This window comes from Chiloscyllium plagiosum, unplaced genomic scaffold, assembly GCF_037043375.1.
Source record: "Chiloscyllium plagiosum isolate Xiang-an unplaced genomic scaffold, Cpla_swu_hap1 HiC_scaffold_6, whole genome shotgun sequence".
Lineage (NCBI taxonomy): Eukaryota > Metazoa > Chordata > Chondrichthyes > Orectolobiformes > Hemiscylliidae > Chiloscyllium > Chiloscyllium plagiosum.
The window spans coordinates 130,458,031-130,477,623 of NW_028270144.1; the positions used below are offsets into that span (position 1 = coordinate 130,458,031).

The 19,593-nt window shown below is 51.2% G+C and overlaps 1 protein-coding gene across 1 annotated transcript in view; it reads left to right on the top strand.

Annotated features, from left to right (window-relative positions):
- LOC122545669 (interferon-inducible GTPase 5-like) overlaps positions 1-19,593 on the top strand; it is a 35,628-nt gene that overhangs the window by 2,188 nt on the left and 13,847 nt on the right. The window contains exon 2 of the mRNA XM_087988487.1: positions 18,554-19,170. Within this exon, the coding sequence (XP_087844613.1) occupies positions 18,620-19,170 (551 nt within the window). The 5' untranslated portion in view covers positions 18,554-18,619. The remainder of the gene's footprint in view (positions 1-18,553; positions 19,171-19,593) is intronic.

The following is a 19,593-nucleotide window of genomic DNA, read 5'->3' on the forward strand; positions in this document are numbered from 1 at the left end:
CACAGAGCTCTTCAATCACAGAGACAACAGAAATCAACAGAAAACAGTGAAAATGCAACATTGGAGGCCAACTGTGTGAAAGAAGGCAATGTACTGGGACAGTGTAGAGGGAGCTTTACTCTGTATCTCACCCTGTGCTGTCTCTGTCCTGGGAGTGTTTGATGGGGACAGTGTAGAGGGAGCTTTACTCTGTATCTCACCCTGTGCTGTCCCTATCCTGGGAATATTTAATGGGGACAGTGTAGAGGGAGCTTTACTCTGTATCTACCCCCCTGCTGTCCCTGTCCGGGAGTGTTTGATGGGGGACAGTGTAGAGGGAGCTTTACTCTGTATGTAACCCCGTACTGTCCCTGGGAGTGTTTGATGGGGACAGTGTAGAGGGAGCTTTACTCTGTATCTAACCCTGTGCTGTCTCTGTCCTGGGAGTGTTTGATGGGGACAGTGTAGAGGGAGCTTTACTCTGTATCTAACCCTGTGCTATCTCTGTCCTGGGAGTGTTTGATGGGCACAGTGTAGAGGGAGCTTTACTCTGTATCTAACCCCGTGCTGTCCCTGTCCTGGGAGTGTTTGATGGGGATAGTGTAGAGGGAGCTTTACTCTGTATCTAACCACGTACTGTCTTTATCCTGGGAGTGTTTGATGGGGACAGTGTAGAGGGAGCTTTACTCTGTATCTAACCCCGTGCTGTCTCTGTCCTGGGAGTGTTTGATGGGGGACAGTGTAGAGGGAGCTTTACTCTGTATCTAACCTATGCTGTCTCTGTCCTGGGCGTGTTTGATCAGGACAGTGTAGAGGGAGCTTTACTCTGTATCTAACCCTGTGCTGTCTCTGTCCCTGGGAGTGTTTGATGGGGACAGTGTAGAGGGAGCTTCACTCTGTATCTAACCCTGTGCTGTCTCTGTCCTGGGAATGTTTGATGGGGACAGTGTAGAGGGAGCGTTACTCTGTATCTAACCCCGTGCTGTCCCTGACCTGGGAGTGCTTTATAGGGGACAGTGTAGAGGGAGCTTTACTCTGTATCTAACCCCGTGCTGTCCCTGTCTAGGAGTGTTTGATGGGGACAGTGTAGAGGGAGCTTTACTCTGTATCTAACCCCGTACTGTCCCTGGGATGGTTTGATGGGCACAGTGTAGAGGGAGCTTTACTCTGTATCTAACCTATGCTGTTTCTGTCCCTGGGAGTGTTTGATGGGGGACAGTATAGAGGGAGCTTTACTCTGTATCTACCCCCCTGCTGTCCCTGTCCTGGGAGTGTTTGGTGACAGTGTAGAGGGAGCTTTACTCTGTATCTAACCCTGTGCTGTTCCTGTCCTGGGAGTGCTTTACAGGGGACAGTGTAGAGGGAGCTTTACTCTGTATCTACCCCCCCTGCTGTCCCTGTCCTGGGAGTGTTTGATGGGGACAGTGTAGAGGGAGCTTTACTCTGTATCTAACCCTGTGCTGTCTCTGTCCTGGGGGTGTTTGATGGGGGACAGTATAGAGGGAGCTTTACTCTGTATCTACCCCCCCTGCTGTCCCTGTCCTGGGAGTGTTTGATGGTGACAGTGTAGAGGGAGCTTTACTCTGTATCTACCCCCCTGCTGTCCCTATCCTGGGAGTGTTTGATGGGGACTGTGTAGAGGGAACTTTACTCTGTATCTAACCCTGTGCTGTCTCTGTCCTGGGAGTGTTTGATGGGGACAGTGTAGAGGGAGCTTTACTCTGTATCTAACCCTGTGCTGTCCCTGTCCTGGGAGTGTTTGATGGGGATAGTGTAGAGGGAGCTTTACTCTGTATCTAACCCCGTGCTGTCTCTGTCCTGGGAGTGTTTGATGGGGGACAGTGTAGAGGGAGCTTTACTCTGTATCTAACCTATGCTGTCTCTGTCCTGGGCGTGTTTGATCAGGACAGTGTAGAGGGAGCTTTACTCTGTATCTAACCCTGTGCTGTCTCTGTCCCTGGGAGTGTTTGATGGGGACAGTGTAGAGGGAGCTTTACTCTGTATCTCACCCTGTGCTGTCCCAATCCTGGGAATATTTAATGGGGACAGTGTAGAGGGAGCTTTACTCTGTATCTACCCCCCTGCTGTCCCTGTCCGGGAGTGTTTGATGGGGGACAGTGTAGAGGGAGCTTTACTCTGTATGTAACCCCGTACTGTCCCTGGGAGTGTTTGATGGGGACAGTGTAGAGGGAGCTTTACTCTGTATCTAACCCTGTGCTGTCTCTGTCCTGGGAGTGTTTGATGGGGACAGTGTAGAGGGAGCTTTACTCTGTATCTAACCCTGTGCTGTCTCTGTCCTGGGAGTGTTTGATGGGGACAGTGTAGAGGGAGCTTTACTCTGTATCTAACCCCGTACTGTCCCTGGGATGGTTTGATGGGCACAGTGTAGAGGGAGCTTTACTCTGTATCTAACCTATGCTGTCTCTGTCCCTGGGAGTGTTTGATGGGGGACAGTATAGAGGGAGCTTTACTCTGTATCTACCCCCCTGCTGTCCCTGTCCTGGGAGTGTTTGATGGTGACAGTGTAGAGGGAGCTTTACTCTGTATCTAACCCTGTGCTGTTCCTGTCCTGGGAGTGCTTTACAGGGGACAGTGTAGAGGGAGCTTTACTCTGTATCTACCCCCCTGCTGTCCCTGTCCTGGGAGTGTTTGATGGGGACAGTGTAGAGGGAGCTTTACTCTGTATCTAACCCTGTGCTGTCTCTGTCCTGGGAGTGTTTGATGGGGACAGTGTAGAGGAGCTTTACTCTGTATCTAACCCTGTGCTGTCCCTGTCCTGGGAGTGTTTGATGGGGACAGTGTAGAGGGAGCTTTACTCTGTATCTAACCCTGTGCTATCTCTGTCCTGGGAGTGTTTGATGGGGACAGTGTAGAGGGAGCTTTACTCTGTATCTAACCCTGTGCTGTCTCTGTCCTGGGAGTGTTTGATGGGGACAGTGTAGAGGGAGCTTTACTCTGTATCTAACCCCGTGCTGTCCCTGTCCTGGGAGTGTTTGATGGGGATAATGGAGAGGGAGCTTTACTCTGTATCTAACCCCGTGCTGTCCCTGTCCTGGGAGTGTTTGATGGGGATAGTGTAGAGGGAGCTTTACTCTGTATCTAACCCCGTGCTGTCTCTGTCCTGGGAGTGTTTGATGGGGGACAGTGTAGAGGGAGCTTTACTCTGTATCTAACCTATGCTGTCTCTGTCCTGGGCGTGTTTGATCAGGACAGTGTAGAGGGAGCTTTACTCTGTATCTAACCCTGTGCTGTCTCTGTCCCTGGGAGTGTTTGATGGGGACAGTGTAGAGGGAGCTTTACTCTGTATCTAACCCTGTGCTGTCTCTGTCCTGGGAATGTTTGATGGGGACAGTGTAGAGGGAGCTTTACTCTGTATCTAACCCTGTGCTGTCCCTGTCCTGGGGGTGTTTGATGGGGGACAGTATAGAGGGAGCTTTACTCTGTATCTACCCCCCTGCTGTCCCTGTCCTGGGAGTGTTTGATGGTGACAGTGTAGAGGGAGCGTTACTCTGTATCTAACCCCGTGCTGTCCCTGACCTGGGAGTGCTTTATAGGGGACAGTGTAGAGGGAGCTTTACTCTGTATCTAACCCCGTACTGTCCCTGGGATGGTTTGATGGGCACAGTGTAGAGAGAGCTTTACTCTGTATCTAACCCTGTGCTGTCTCTGTCCTGGGAGTGTTTGATGGGGACAGTGTAGAGGGAGCTTTACTCTGTATCTAACCTATGCTGTCTCTGTCCCTGGGAGTGTTTGATGGGGGACAGTATAGAGGGAGCTTTACTCTGTATCTACCCCCCTGCTGTCCCTGTCCTGGGAGTGTTTGATGGTGACAGTGTAGAGGGAGCTTTACTCTGTATCTAACCCTGTGCTGTTCCTGTCCTGGGAGTGCTTTACAGGGGACAGTGTAGAGGGAGCTTTACTCTGTATCTACCCCCCTGCTGTCCCTGTCCTGGGAGTGTTTGATGGGGACAGTGTAGAGGGAGCTTTACTCTGTATCTAACACTGTGCTGTCTCTGTCCTGGGGGTGTTTGATGGGGGACAGTATAGAGGGAGCTTTACTCTGTATCTACCCCCCCTGCTGTCCCTGTCCTGGGAGTGTTTGATGGTGACAGTGTAGAGGGAGCTTTACTCTGTATCTAACCCCGAGCTGTTCCTGTCCTGGGAGTGTTTGATGGGGATGGTGTAGAGGGAGCTTTACTCTGTATCTAACCACGTACTGTTTTTAACCTGGGAGTGTTTGATGGGGACAGTGTAGAGAGAGCTTTACTCTGTATCTAACCCTGTGCTGTCTCTGTCCTGGGAGTGTTTGATGGGGACAGTGTAGAGGGAGCTTTACTCTGTATCTAACCCTGTGCTGTCCCTGTCCTGGGAGTGTTTGATGGTGACAGTGTAGAGGGAGCTTTACTCTGTATCTAACCCCGTGCTGTTCCTGTCCTGGGAGTGCTTTACAGGGGACAGTGTAGAGGGAGCTTTACTCTGTATCTACCCCCCTGCTGTCCCTGTCCTGGGAGTGTTTGATGGGGATGGTGTAGAGGGAGCTTTACTCTGTATCTAACCACGTACTGTCTTTAACCTGGGAGTGTTTGATGGGGACAGTGTAGAGGGAGCTTTACTCTGTATCTAACCCTGTGCTGTCTCTGTCCTGGGAGTGTTTGATGGGGACAGTGTAGAGGGAGCTTTACTCTGTATCTAACCCTGTGCTGTCTCTGTCCTGGGAGTGTTTGATGGGGACAGTGTAGAGGGAGCTTTACTCTGTATCTAACCCTGTGCTGTCTCTGTCCTGTGAGTGTTTGATGGGGACAGTGTAGAGGGAGCTTTACTCTGTATCTAACCCTGTGCTGTCTCTGTCCTGGGAGTGTTTGATGGGGACAGTGTAGAGGGAGCTTTACTCTGTCTCTAACCCTGTCCTGGGAGTGTTTGATGGGGATAGTGTAGAGGGAGCTTTACTCTGTATCTAACCACGTACTGTCTTTATCCTGGGAGTGTTTGATGGGGACAGTGTAGAGGGAGCTTTACTCTGTATCTAACCCTGTGCTGTCTCTGTCCTGGGAATGTTTGATGGGGACAGTGTAGAGGGAGCTTTACTCTGTATCTAACCCTGTGCTGTCCCTGTCCTGGGGGTGTTTGATGGGGGACAGTATAGAGGGAGCTTTACTCTGTATCTACCCCCCTGCTGTCCCTGTCCTGGGAGTGTTTGATGGTGACAGTGTAGAGGGAGCTTTACTCTGTATCTAACCCCGTGCTGTCCCTGACCTGGGAGTGCTTTATAGGGGATAGTGTAGAGGGAGCTTTACTCTGTATCTAACCCCGTACTGTCCCTGGGATGGTTTGATGGGCACAGTGTAGAGAGAGCTTTACTCTGTATCTAACCCTGTGCTGTCTCTGTCCTGGGAGTGTTTGATGGGGACAGTGTAGAGGGAGCTTTACTCTGTATCTAACCTATGCTGTCTCTGTCCCTGGGAGTGTTTGATGGGGGACAGTATAGAGGGAGCTTTACTCTGTATCTACCCCCCTGCTGTCCCTGTCCTGGGAGTGTTTGATGGTGACAGTGTAGAGGGAGCTTTACTCTGTATCTAACCCTGTGCTGTTCCTGTCCTGGGAGTGCTTTACAGGGGACAGTGTAGAGGGAGCTTTACTCTGTATCTACCCCCCTGCTGTCCCTGTCCTGGGAGTGTTTGATGGGGACAGTGTAGAGGGAGCTTTACTCTGTATCTAACCCTGTGCTGTCTCTGTCCTGGGGGTGTTTGATGGGGGACAGTATAGAGGGAGCTTTACTCTGTATCTACCCCCCCTGCTGTCCCTGTCCTGGGAGTGTTTGATGGTGACAGTGTAGAGGGAGCTTTACTCTGTATCTAACCCCGTGCTGTTCCTGTCCTGGGAGTGCTTTACAGGGGACAGTGTAGAGGAAGCTTTACTCTGTATCTACCCCCCTGCTGTCCCTGTCCTGGGAGTGTTTGATGGGGATGGTGTAGAGGGAGCTTTACTCTGTATCTAACCACGTACTGTTTTTAACCTGGGAGTGTTTGATGGGGACAGTGTAGAGGGAGCTTTACTCTGTATCTAACCCTGTGCTGTCTCTGTCCTGGGAGTGTTTGATGGGGACAGTGTAGAGGGAGCTTTACTCTGTATCTAACCCTGTGCTGTCCCTGTCCTGGGAGTGTTAGATGGGGACAGTGTAGAGGGAGCTTTACTCTGTATCTAACCCTGTGCTGTCCCTGTCCTGGGAGTGTTTGATGGGGACAGTGTAGAGGGAGCTTTACTCTGTATCTAACCCTGTGCTGTCTCTGTCCTGGGAGTGTTTGATGGGGACAGTGTAGAGGGAGCTTTACTCTGTATCTAACCCTGTGCTGTCTCTGTCCTGGGAGTGTTTGATGGGGACAGTGTAGAGGGAGCTTTACTCTGTATCTAACCCTGTGCTGTCTCTGTCCTGGGAGTGTTTGATGGGGACAGTGTAGAGGGAGCTTTACTCTGTATCTAACCCTGTGCTGTCTCTGTCCTGGGAGTGTTTGATGGGGACAGTGTAGAGGGAGCTTTACTCTGTCTCTAACCCTGTCCTGGGAGTGTTTGATGGGGATAGTGTAGAGGGAGCTTTACTCTGTATCTAACCACGTACTGTCTTTATCCTGGGAGTGTTTGATGGGGACAGTGTAGAGGGAGCTTTACTCTGTATCTACCCCCCTGCTGTCCCTGTCCTGGGAGTGTTTGATGGGGACAGTGTAGAGGGAGCTTTACTCTGTATCTAACACTGTGCTGTCTCTGTCCTGGGGGTGTTTGATGGGGGACAGTATAGAGGGAGCTTTACTCTGTATCTACCCCCCCTGCTGTCCCTGTCCTGGGAGTGTTTGATGGTGACAGTGTAGAGGGAGCTTTACTCTGTATCTAACCCCGAGCTGTTCCTGTCCTGGGAGTGTTTGATGGGGATGGTGTAGAGGGAGCTTTACTCTGTATCTAACCACGTACTGTTTTTAACCTGGGAGTGTTTGATGGGGACAGTGTAGAGAGAGCTTTACTCTGTATCTAACCCTGTGCTGTCTCTGTCCTGGGAGTGTTTGATGGGGACAGTGTAGAGGGAGCTTTACTCTGTATCTAACCCTGTGCTGTCCCTGTCCTGGGAGTGTTTGATGGTGACAGTGTAGAGGGAGCTTTACTCTGTATCTAACCCCGTGCTGTTCCTGTCCTGGGAGTGCTTTACAGGGGACAGTGTAGAGGGAGCTTTACTCTGTATCTACCCCCCTGCTGTCCCTGTCCTGGGAGTGTTTGATGGGGATGGTGTAGAGGGAGCTTTACTCTGTATCTAACCACGTACTGTCTTTAACCTGGGAGTGTTTGATGGGGACAGTGTAGAGGGAGCTTTACTCTGTATCTAACCCTGTGCTGTCTCTGTCCTGGGAGTGTTTGATGGGGACAGTGTAGAGGGAGCTTTACTCTGTATCTAACCCTGTGCTGTCTCTGTCCTGGGAGTGTTTGATGGGGACAGTGTAGAGGGAGCTTTACTCTGTATCTAACCCTGTGCTGTCTCTGTCCTGTGAGTGTTTGATGGGGACAGTGTAGAGGGAGCTTTACTCTGTATCTAACCCTGTGCTGTCTCTGTCCTGGGAGTGTTTGATGGGGACAGTGTAGAGGGAGCTTTACTCTGTCTCTAACCCTGTCCTGGGAGTGTTTGATGGGGATAGTGTAGAGGGAGCTTTACTCTGTATCTAACCACGTACTGTCTTTATCCTGGGAGTGTTTGATGGGGACAGTGTAGAGGGAGCTTTACTCTGTATCTAACCCTGTGCTGTCTCTGTCCTGGGAATGTTTGATGGGGACAGTGTAGAGGGAGCTTTACTCTGTATCTAACCCTGTGCTGTCCCTGTCCTGGGGGTGTTTGATGGGGGACAGTATAGAGGGAGCTTTACTCTGTATCTACCCCCCTGCTGTCCCTGTCCTGGGAGTGTTTGATGGTGACAGTGTAGAGGGAGCTTTACTCTGTATCTAACCCCGTGCTGTCCCTGACCTGGGAGTGCTTTATAGGGGATAGTGTAGAGGGAGCTTTACTCTGTATCTAACCCCGTACTGTCCCTGGGATGGTTTGATGGGCACAGTGTAGAGAGAGCTTTACTCTGTATCTAACCCTGTGCTGTCTCTGTCCTGGGAGTGTTTGATGGGGACAGTGTAGAGGGAGCTTTACTCTGTATCTAACCTATGCTGTCTCTGTCCCTGGGAGTGTTTGATGGGGGACAGTATAGAGGGAGCTTTACTCTGTATCTACCCCCCTGCTGTCCCTGTCCTGGGAGTGTTTGATGGTGACAGTGTAGAGGGAGCTTTACTCTGTATCTAACCCTGTGCTGTTCCTGTCCTGGGAGTGCTTTACAGGGGACAGTGTAGAGGGAGCTTTACTCTGTATCTACCCCCCTGCTGTCCCTGTCCTGGGAGTGTTTGATGGGGACAGTGTAGAGGGAGCTTTACTCTGTATCTAACCCTGTGCTGTCTCTGTCCTGGGGGTGTTTGATGGGGGACAGTATAGAGGGAGCTTTACTCTGTATCTACCCCCCCTGCTGTCCCTGTCCTGGGAGTGTTTGATGGTGACAGTGTAGAGGGAGCTTTACTCTGTATCTAACCCCGTGCTGTTCCTGTCCTGGGAGTGCTTTACAGGGGACAGTGTAGAGGAAGCTTTACTCTGTATCTACCCCCCTGCTGTCCCTGTCCTGGGAGTGTTTGATGGGGATGGTGTAGAGGGAGCTTTACTCTGTATCTAACCACGTACTGTTTTTAACCTGGGAGTGTTTGATGGGGACAGTGTAGAGGGAGCTTTACTCTGTATCTAACCCTGTGCTGTCTCTGTCCTGGGAGTGTTTGATGGGGACAGTGTAGAGGGAGCTTTACTCTGTATCTAACCCTGTGCTGTCCCTGTCCTGGGAGTGTTAGATGGGGACAGTGTAGAGGGAGCTTTACTCTGTATCTAACCCTGTGCTGTCCCTGTCCTGGGAGTGTTTGATGGGGACAGTGTAGAGGGAGCTTTACTCTGTATCTAACCCTGTGCTGTCTCTGTCCTGGGAGTGTTTGATGGGGACAGTGTAGAGGGAGCTTTACTCTGTATCTAACCCTGTGCTGTCTCTGTCCTGGGAGTGTTTGATGGGGACAGTGTAGAGGGAGCTTTACTCTGTATCTAACCCTGTGCTGTCTCTGTCCTGGGAGTGTTTGATGGGGACAGTGTAGAGGGAGCTTTACTCTGTATCTAACCCTGTGCTGTCTCTGTCCTGGGAGTGTTTGATGGGGACAGTGTAGAGGGAGCTTTACTCTGTATCTAACCCTGTGCTGTCTCTGTCCTGGGAGTGTTTGATGGGGACAGTGTAGAGGGAGCTTTACTCTGTCTCTAACCCTGTCCTGGGAGTGTTTGATGGGGATAGTGTAGAGGGAGCTTTACTCTGTATCTAACCACGTACTGTCTTTATCCTGGGAGTGTTTGATGGGGACAGTGTAGAGGGAGCTTTACTCTGTATCTAACCCCGTGCTGTCTCTGTCCTGGGAGTGTTTGATGGGGATAGTGTAGAGGGAGCTTTACTCTGTATCTAACCCTGTGCTGTCTCTGTCCTGGGAGTGTTTGATGGGGGACAGTGTAGAGGGAGCTTTACTCTGTATCTAACCTATGCTGTCTCTGTCCTGGGCGTGTTTGATCAGGACAGTGTAGAGGGAGCTTTACTCTGTATCTAACCCTGTGCTGTCTCTGTCCTGGGCGTGTTTGATCAGGACAGTGTAGAGGGAGCTTTACTCTGTATCCAACCCTGTGCTGTCTCTGTCCTGGGAGTGTTTGATGGTGACAGTGTAGGGAGCTTTACTCTGTATCTAACCCTGTGCAGTCTCTGTCCTGGGAGTGTTTGATGGGGACAGTGTAGAGGGAGCTTTACTCTGTATCTAACCCTGTGCTGTCTCTATCCTGGGAGTGTTTGATGGGGACAGTGTAGAGAGAGCTTTACTCTGTATCTAACCCCATGCTGTCCCTGTCCTGGGAGTGTTTGATGGGGACAGTGTAGAGGGAGCTTTACTCTGTATCTAACCTATGCTGTCTCTGTCCCTGGGAGTGTTTGATGGGGACAGTGTAGAGGGAGCTTCACTCTGTATCTAACCCTGTGCTGTCTCTGTCCTGGGAATGTTTGATGGGGACAGTGTAGAGGGAGCTTTACTCTGTATCTAACCCTGTGCTGTCTCTGTCCTGGGGGTGTTTGATGGGGGACAGTATAGAGGGAGCTTTACTCTGTATCTACCCCCCTGCTGTCCCTGTCCTGGGAGTGTTTGATGGTGACAGTGTAGAGGGAGCGTTACTCTGTATCTAACCCCGTGCTGTCCCTGACCTGGGAGTGCTTTATAGGGGACAGTGTAGAGGGAGCTTTACTCTGTATCTAACCCCGTGCTGTCCCTGTCTAGGAGTGTTTGATGGGGACAGTGTAGAGGGAGCTTTACTCTGTATCTAACCCCGTACTGTCCCTGGGATGGTTTGATGGGCACAGTGTAGAGGGAGCTTTACTCTGTATCTAACCTATGCTGTTTCTGTCCCTGGGAGTGTTTGATGGGGGACAGTATAGAGGGAGCTTTACTCTGTATCTACCCCCCTGCTGTCCCTGTCCTGGGAGTGTTTGGTGACAGTGTAGAGGGAGCTTTACTCTGTATCTAACCCTGTGCTGTTCCTGTCCTGGGAGTGCTTTACAGGGGACAGTGTAGAGGGAGCTTTACTCTGTATCTACCCCCCTGCTGTCCCTGTCCTGGGAGTGTTTGATGGGGACAGTGTAGAGGGAGCTTTACTCTGTATCTAACCCCGTGCTGTTCCTGTCCTGGGAGTGCTTTACAGGGGACAGTGTAGAGGGAGCTTTACTCTGTATCTACCCCCCCTGCTGTCCCTGTCCTGGGAGTGTTTGATGGTGACAGTGTAGAGGGAGCTTTACTCTGTATCTACCCCCCCTGCTGTCCCTGTCCTGGGAGTGTTTGATGGGGACTGTGTAGAGGGAACGTTACTCTGTATCTAACCCTGTGCTATCTCTGTCCTGGGAGTGTTTGATGGTGACAGTGTAGAGGGAGCTTTACTCTGTATCTACCCCCCTGCTGTCCCTGTCCTGGGAGTGTTTGATGGGGACAGTGTAGAGGGAGCTTTACTCTGTATCTAACCCTGTGCTGTCTCTGTCCTGGGAGTGTTTGATGGGGACAGTGTAGAGAGAGCTTTACTCTGTATCTAACCCTGTGCTGTCTCTGTCCTGGGAGTGTTTGATGGGGACAGTGTAGAGGGAGCTTTACTCTGTCTCTAACCCTGTGCTGTCCCTGTCCTGGGAGTGTTTGATGGGGATAGTGTAGAGGGAGCTTTACTCTGTATGTAACCCCGTACTGTTCCTGGGAGTGTTTGATGGGGACAGTGTAGAGGGAGCTTTACTCTGTATCTAACCCTGTGCTGTCTCTGTCCTGGGAGTGTTTGATGGGGGACAGTGTAGAGGGAGCTTTACTCTGTATCTACCCCCTGCTGTCCCTGTCCTGGGAGTGTTTGATGGGGACAGTGTAGAGGGAGCTTTACTCTGTATCTAACCCTGTGCTATCTCTGTCCTGGGAGTGTTTGATGGGGACAGTGTAGAGGGAGCTTTACTCTGTCTCTAACCCTGTGCTGTCCCTGTCCTGGGAGTGTTTGATGGGGATAGTGTAGAGGGAGCTTTACTCTGTATCTAACCCCGTGCTGTCTCTGTCCTGGGAGTGTTTGATGGGGGACAGTGTAGAGGGAGCTTTACTCTGTGTCTACCCCCTGCTGTCCCTGTCCTGGGAGTGTTTGATGGGGACAGTGTAGAGGGAGCTTCACTCTGTATCTACCCCCCTGCTGTCCCTGTCCTGGGAGTGTTTGATGGGGACAGTGTAGAGGGAGCTTTACTCTGTATCTAACCCTGTGCTGTCTCTGTCCTGGGAGTGTTTGATGGGGACAGTGTAGAGAGAGCTTTACTCTGTATCTAACCCTGTGCTGTCTCTGTCCTGGGAGTGTTTGATGGGGACAGTGTAGAGGGAGCTTTACTCTGTCTCTAACCCTGTGCTGTCCCTGTCCTGGGAGTGTTTGATGGGGATAGTGTAGAGGGAGCTTTACTCTGTATCTAACCCCGTGCTGTCTCTGTCCTGGGAGTGTTTGATGGGGGACAGTGTAGAGGGAGCTTTACTCTGTATCTAACCTATGCTGTCTCTGTCCTGGGCGTGTTTAATCAGGACAGTGTAGAGGGAGCTTTACTCTGTATCCAACCCTGTGCTGTCTCTGTCCTGGGAGTGTTTGATGGGGATAGTGTAGAGGGAGCTTTACTCTGTATCTACCCCCCTGCTGTCCCTGTCCGGGAGTGTTTGATGGGGGACAGTGTAGAGGGAGCTTTACTCTGTATGTAACCCCGTACTGTTCCTGGGAGTGTTTGATGGGGACAGTGTAGAGGGAGCTTTACTCTGTATCTAACCCTGTGCTGTCTCTGTCCTGGGAGTGTTTGATGGGGGACAGTGTAGAGGGAGCTTTACTCTGTATCTACCCCCTGCTGTCCCTGTCTTGGGAGTGTTTGATGGGGACAGTGTAGAGGGAGCTTTACTCTGTATCTAACCCTGTGCTATCTCTGTCCTGGGAGTGTTTGATGGGGACAGTGTAGAGGGAGCTTTACTCTGTCTCTAACCCTGTGCTGTCCCTGTCCTGGGAGTGTTTGATGGGGACAGTGTAGAGGGAGCTTTACTCTGTATCTAACCCCGTGCTGTCTCTGTCCTGGGAGTGTTTGATGGGGGACAGTGTAGAGGGAGCTTTACTCTGTATCTACCCCCTGCTGTCCCTGTCCTGGGAGTGTTTGATGGGGACAGTGTAGAGGGAGCTTTACTCTGTATCGAACCCTGTGCTATCTCTGTCCTTGGAGTGTTTGATGGGGACAGTGTAGAGGGAGCTTTACTCTGTATCTAACCCTGTGCTGTCCCTGTCCTGGGAGTGTTTGATGGGGATAGTGTAGAGGGAGCTTTACTCTGTATCTAACCCCGTGCTGTCCCTGTCCTGGGAGTGTTTGGGGATAGTGTAGAGGGAGCTTTACTCTGTATCTAACCCCGTGCTGTCTCTGTCCTGGGAGTGTTTGATGGGGGACAGTGTAGAGGGAGCTTTACTCTGTATCTAACCTATGCTGTCTCTGTCCTGGGCGTGTTTGATCAGGACAGTGTAGAGGGAGCTTTACTCTGTATCTAACCCTGTGCTGTCTCTGTCCCTGGGAGTGTTTGATGGGGACAGTGTAGAGGGAGCTTTACTCTGTATCTAACCCTGTGCTGTCTCTGTCCTGGGAATGTTTGATGGGGACAGTGTAGAGGGAGCTTTACTCTGTATCTAACCCTGTGCTGTCCCTGTCCTGGGGGTGTTTGATGGGGGACAGTATAGAGGGAGCTTTACTCTGTATCTACCCCCCTGCTGTCCCTGTCCTGGGAGTGTTTGATGGTGACAGTGTAGAGGGAGCGTTACTCTGTATCTAACCCCGTGCTGTCCCTGACCTGGGAGTGCTTTATAGGGGACAGTGTAGAGGAAGCTTTACTCTGTATCTAACCCTGTGCTGTCTCTGTCCTGGGAGTGTTTGATGGGGACAGTGTAGAGGGAGCTTTACTCTGTATCTAACCCCGTGCTGTTCCTGTCCTGGGAGTGCTTTACAGGGGACAGTGTAGAGGGAGCTTTACTCTGTATCTACCCCCCTGCTGTCCCTGTCCTGGGAGTGTTTGATGGTGACAGTGTAGAGGGAGCGTTACTCTGTATCTAACCCCGTGCTGTCCCTGTCCTGGGAGTGCTTTATAGGGGACAGTGTAGAGAGAGCTTTACTCTGTATCTACCCCCCCTGCTGTCCCTGTCCCTGGGAGTGTTTGATGGGGACAGTGTAGAGGGAGCTTTACTCTGTATCTATCCCTGTGCTGTCTCTGTCCTGGGAGTGTTTGATGGGGACAGTGTAGAGGAAGCTTTACTCTGTATCTAACCCCGTACTGTCCCTGGGATGGTTTGATGGGCACAGTGTAGAGGGAGCTTTACTCTGTATCTAACCCTGTGCTGTCTCTGTCCTGGGAGTGTTTGATGGGGACAGTGTAGAGGGAGCTTTACTCTGTATCTAACCTATGCTGTCTCTGTCCTGGGAGTGTTTGATGGGGACAGTGTAGAGGGAGCTTTACTCTGTATCTAACCCTGAGCTGTCTCTGTCCTGGGAGTGTTTGATGGGGACAGTGTAGAGGGAGCTTTACTCTGTATCTAACCCTGTGCTGTCCCTGTCCTGGGAGTGTTTGATGGGGACAGTGTAGAGGGAGCTTTACTCTGTATCTAACCCTGTGCTATCTCTGTCCTGGGAGTGTTTGATGGGGACAGTGTAGAGAGAGCTTTACTCTGTATCTAACCCTGTGCTGTCTCTGTCCTGGGAGTGTTTGATGGGGACAGTGTAGAGGGAGCTTTACTCTGTATCTAACCCCGTGCTGTCCCTGTCCTGGGAGTGTTTGATGGGGATAGTGTAGAGGGAGCTTTACTCTGTATCTAACCCCGTGCTGTCCCTGTCCTGGGAGTGTTTGATGGGGATAGTGTAGAGGGAGCTTTACTCTGTATCTAACCTATGCTGTCTCTGTCCTGGGAGTGTTTGATCAGGACAGTGTAGAGGGAGCTTTACTCTGTATCTAACCCTGTGCTGTCTCTGTCCCTGGGAGTGTTTGATGGGGACAGTGTAGAGGGAGCTTTACTCTGTATCTAACCCTGTGCTGTCTCTGTCCTGGGAATGTTTGATGGGGACAGTGTAGAGGGAGCTTTACTCTGTATCTCACCCTGTGCTGTCCCTGTCCTGGGGGTGTTTGATGGTGACAGTGTAGAGGGAGCTTTACTCTGTATCTAACCCTGTGCTGTTCCTGTCCTGGGGGTGTTTGATGGTGACAGTGTAGAGGGAGCGTTACTCTGTATCTAACCCCGTGCTGTCCCTGACCTGGGAGTGCTTTATAGGGGACAGTGTAGAGGGAGCTTTACTCTGTATCTAACCCCGTACTGTCCCTGGGATGGTTTGATGGGCACAGTGTAGAGGGAGCTTTACTCTGTATCTAACCCTGTGCTGTCTCTGTCCTGGGAGTGTTTGATGGGGACAGTGTAGAGGGAGCTTTACTCTGTATCTAACCTATGCTGTCTCTGTCCCTGGGAGTGTTTGATGGGGGACAGTATAGAGGGAGCTTTACTCTGTATCTACCCCCTGCTGTCCCTGTCCTGGGAGTGTTTGATGGTGACAGTGTAGAGGGAGCTTTACTCTGTATCTAACCCTGTGCTGTTCCTGTCCTGGGAGTGCTTTACAGGGGACAGTGTAGAGGGAGCTTTACTCTGTATCTACCCCCCTGCTGTCCCTGTCCTGGGAGTGTTTGATGGGGACAGTGTAGAGGGAGCTTTACTCTGTATCTAACCCTGTGCTGTCTCTGTCCTGGGGGTGTTTGATGGGGGACAGTATAGAGGGAGCTTTACTCTGTATCTACCCCCCCTGCTGTCCCTGTCCTGGGAGTGTTTGATGGTGACAGTGTAGAGGGAGCTTTACTCTGTATCTAACCCCATGCTGTTCCTGTCCTGGGAGTGCTTTACAGGGGACAGTGTAGAGGGAGCTTTACTCTGTATCTACCCCCCTGCTGTCCCTGTCCTGGGAGTGTTTGATGGGGATGGTGTAGAGGGAGCTTTACTCTGTATCTAACCACGTACTGTCTTTAACCTGGGAGTGTTTGATGGGGACAGTGTAGAGGGAGCTTTACTCTGTATCTAACCCTGTGCTGTCTCTGTCCTGGGAGTGTTTGATGGGGACAGTGTAGAGGGAGCTTTACTCTGTATCGAACCCTGTGCTGTCTCTGTCCTGGGAGTGTTTGATGGGGACAGTGTAGAGGGAGCTTTACTCTGTATCTAACCCTGTGCTGTCTCTGTCCTGGGAGTGTTTGATGGGGACAGTGTAGAGGGAGCTTTACTCTGTATCTAACCCTGTGCTGTCTCTGTCCTGGGAGTGTTTGATGGGGACAGTGTAGAGGGAGCTTTACTCTGTCTCTAACCCTGTCCTGGGAGTGTTTGATGGGGATAGTGTAGAGGGAGCTTTACTCTGTATCTAACCCCGTGCTGTCTCTGTCCTGGGAGTGTTTGATGGGGGATAGTGTAGAGGGAGCTTTACTCTGTATCTAACCTATGCTGTCTCTGTCCTGGGTGTGTTTGATCAGGACAGTGTAGAGGGAGCTTTACTCTGTATCTAACCTATGCTGTCTCTGTCCCTGGGAGTGTTTGATGGGGACAGTGTAGAGGGAGCTTTACTCTGTATCTAACCCTGTGCTGTCTCTATCCTGGGAGTGTTTGATGGGGACAGTGTAGAGGGAGCTTTACTCTGTATCTAACCCTGTGCTGTCCCTGTCCTGGGGGTGTTTGATGGGGGACAGTATAGAGGGAGCTTTACTCTGTATCTACCCCCCTGCTGTCCCTGTCCTGGGAGTGTTTGATGGTGACAGTGTAGAGGGAGCGTTACTCTGTATCTAACCCCGTGTTGTCCCTGTCCTGGGAGTGCTTTTTAGGGGACAGTGTAGAGGGAGCTTTACTCTGTATCTAACCCCGTGCTATCCCTGTCTAGGAGTGTTTGATGGGGACAGTGTAGAGGGAGCTTTACTCTGTATCTAACCCCGTACTGTCCCTGGGATGGTTTGATGGGCACAGTGTAGAGGGAGCTTTACTCTGTATCTAACCCTGTGCTGTCTCTGTCCTGGGAGTGTTTGATGGGGACAGTGTAGAGGGAGCTTTACTCTGTATCTAACCTATGCTGTCTCTGTCCCTGGGAGTGTTTGATGGGGGACAGTATAGAGGGAGCTTTACTCTGTATCTACCCCCTGCTGTCCCTGTCCTGGGAGTGTTTGATGGTGACAGTGTAGAGGGAGCTTTACTCTGTATCTAACCCTGTGCTGTTCCTGTCCTGGGAGTGCTTTACAGGGGACAGTGTAGAGGGAGCTTTACTCTGTATCTACCCCCCTGCTGTCCCTGTCCTGGGAGTGTTTGATGGGGACAGTGTAGAGGGAGCTTTACTCTGTATCTAACCCTGTGCTGTCTCTGTCCTGGGGGTGTTTGATGGGGGACAGTATAGAGGGAGCTTTACTCTGTATCTACCCCCCTGCTGTCCCTGTCCTGGGAGTGTTTGATGGGGATGGTGTAGAGGGAGCTTTACTCTGTATCTAACCACGTACTGTCTTTAACCTGGGAGTGTTTGATGGGGACAGTGTAGAGGGAGCTTTACTCTGTATCTAACCCTGTGCTGTCTCTGTCCTGGGAGTGTTTGATGGGGACAGTGTACAGGGAGCTTTACTCTGTATCTAACCCTGTGCTGTCTCTGTCCTGGGAGTGTTTGATGGGGACAGTGTAGAGGGAGCTTTACTCTGTATCTAACCCTGTGCTGTCTCTGTCCTGGGAGTGTTTGATGGGGACAGTGTAGAGGGAGCTTTACTCTGTATCTAACCCTGTGCTGTCTCTGTCCTGGGAGTGTTTGATGGGGACAGTGTAGAGGGAGCTTTACTCTGTCTCTAACCCTGTCCTGGGAGTGTTTGATGGGGATAGTGTAGAGGGAGCTTTACTCTGTATCTAACCCCGTGCTGTCTCTGTCCTGGGAGTGTTTGATGGGGGACAGTGTAGAGGGAGCTTTACTCTGTATCTAACCTATGCTGTCTCTGTCCTGGGCGTGTTTGATCAGGATAGTGTAGAGGGAGCTTTACTCTGTATCCAACCCTGTGCTGTCTCTGTCCTGGGAGTGTTTGATGGGGATAGTGTAGAGGGAGCTTTACTCTGTATCTAACCCTGTGCTGTCTCTGTCCTGGGAGTGTTTGATGGGGACAGTGTAGAGGGAGCTTTACTCTGTATCTAACCTATGCTGTCTCTGTCCCTGGGAGTGTTTGATGGGGACAGTGTAGAGGGAGCTTTACTCTGTATCTAACCCTGTGCTGTCTCTATCCTGGGAGTGTTTGATGGGGACAGTGTAGAGGGAGCTTTACTCTGTATCTCACCCTGTGCTGTCTCTATCCTGGGAGTGTTTGTTCGGGACAGTGTAGAGGGAGCTTTACTCTGTATCTAACCCCGTGCTGTCCCTGGGAGTGTTTGATGGGGACAGTGTAGAGGGAGCTTTACTCTGTATCTAACCCTGTGCTGTCCCTGTCCTGGGAGTGTTTGATGGGGGACAGTGTAGAGGGAGCTTTACTCTGTATCTCACCCTGTGCTGTCTCTATCCTGGGAGTGTTTGTTCGGGACAGTGTAGAGGGAGCTTTACTCTGTATCTAACCCTGTGCTGTCTCTATCCTGGGAGTGTTTGATGGGGACAGTGTAGAGGGAGCTTTACTCTGTATCTCACCCTGTGCTGTCTCTATCCTGGGAGTGTTTGTTCGGGACAGTGTAGAGGGAGCTTTACTCTGTATCTAACCCCGTGCTGTCCCTGGGAGTGTTTGATGGGGACAGTGTAGAGGGAGCTTTACTCTGTATCTAACCCTGTGCTGTCCCTGTCCTGGGAGTGTTTGATGGGGGATAGTGTAGAGGGAGCTTTACTCTGTATCTAACCCTGTGCTGTTGATTAATTTTCTCTAGTGTTGTTTGCTGCTGTTTGGGAGATGGTCTTGGGTTTGTGATCGAGTTGCTGTGCACCGTTTCTCAATGGGGGCGTGGATTAGCTCCAAGAAAGCAGACGCTGTGTGGATTGCAGTGGTGGGGCCCCCTGCAGGAGGGAAGACCTCACTGATCCAAGCTCTGCGAGGTGAGGGGGACACACAGGAACTCTCAACGTCTCAATCCCAGTCTCCATTCAACCATCCCAAATTCCCAAACGTAACCATCTGGGAGTTCCACTCCCACTACCTGAGTGTCTCCAAATTGGACCCATATGATATTTTCATCATTGTTTCTCCAGTGGATGTGTTTGCCTCGGAGTCTGTGAAACTTGCCAAGGAAGCTCAGACAAAGGGCAAGGCTTGTTACTTTGTCCGCACCAAGATTGATGCTGATTTAACAGACTTCTCATCCACCTTTAGCTCCATCAATGATCTGAATCGATTTCTAGCCCGTATCACCTCAGAGTGTGCTCAGTGCCTACAAAAGGAAGGTGCTGAGCCCTCTTTACTGTTCCTTGTGTCTAACACCAACCCTCAGATCTACCAGCTCTCCCTGCTCCAGGACACACTCGAAGAGAAGATCAAGGAGCTGGACAGGTATGTACAGCGTTGAGTCAGCCAGCGCGCTGTTGTCTGTCATTTTGGAGACTGGGAGACAGTCACCGGGAAGCAGGGTGTGGCTGGGGGGTGGAGCGGGGGGGCAGACGGAATGTCTCTCCCCTTGGCCGGACTCTAGAACCAGGGACAAAATCTCAGGATAAGGGCAGGCCATTTGGGAGAGAGTTGAGGAGGATTTTTTTCACGCAGACGGTGGTAGAACTTTGGAATTTTCTGCCCAAGAGGTCTAGGTAAAAACAAGGATTGCAGATGCTGGAAACCAGAGTCTAGATTAGAGTGGTGTTGGAAAAGCACAGCAGGTCAGGCAGCATCAGAGGAGCAGGAAAATCCCTAGGCACCCTGCCTCTATTCCTGAGGAAGGGTTTTTGCCCAAAACGTCAATTTTCCTGCTCCTCGGATTCT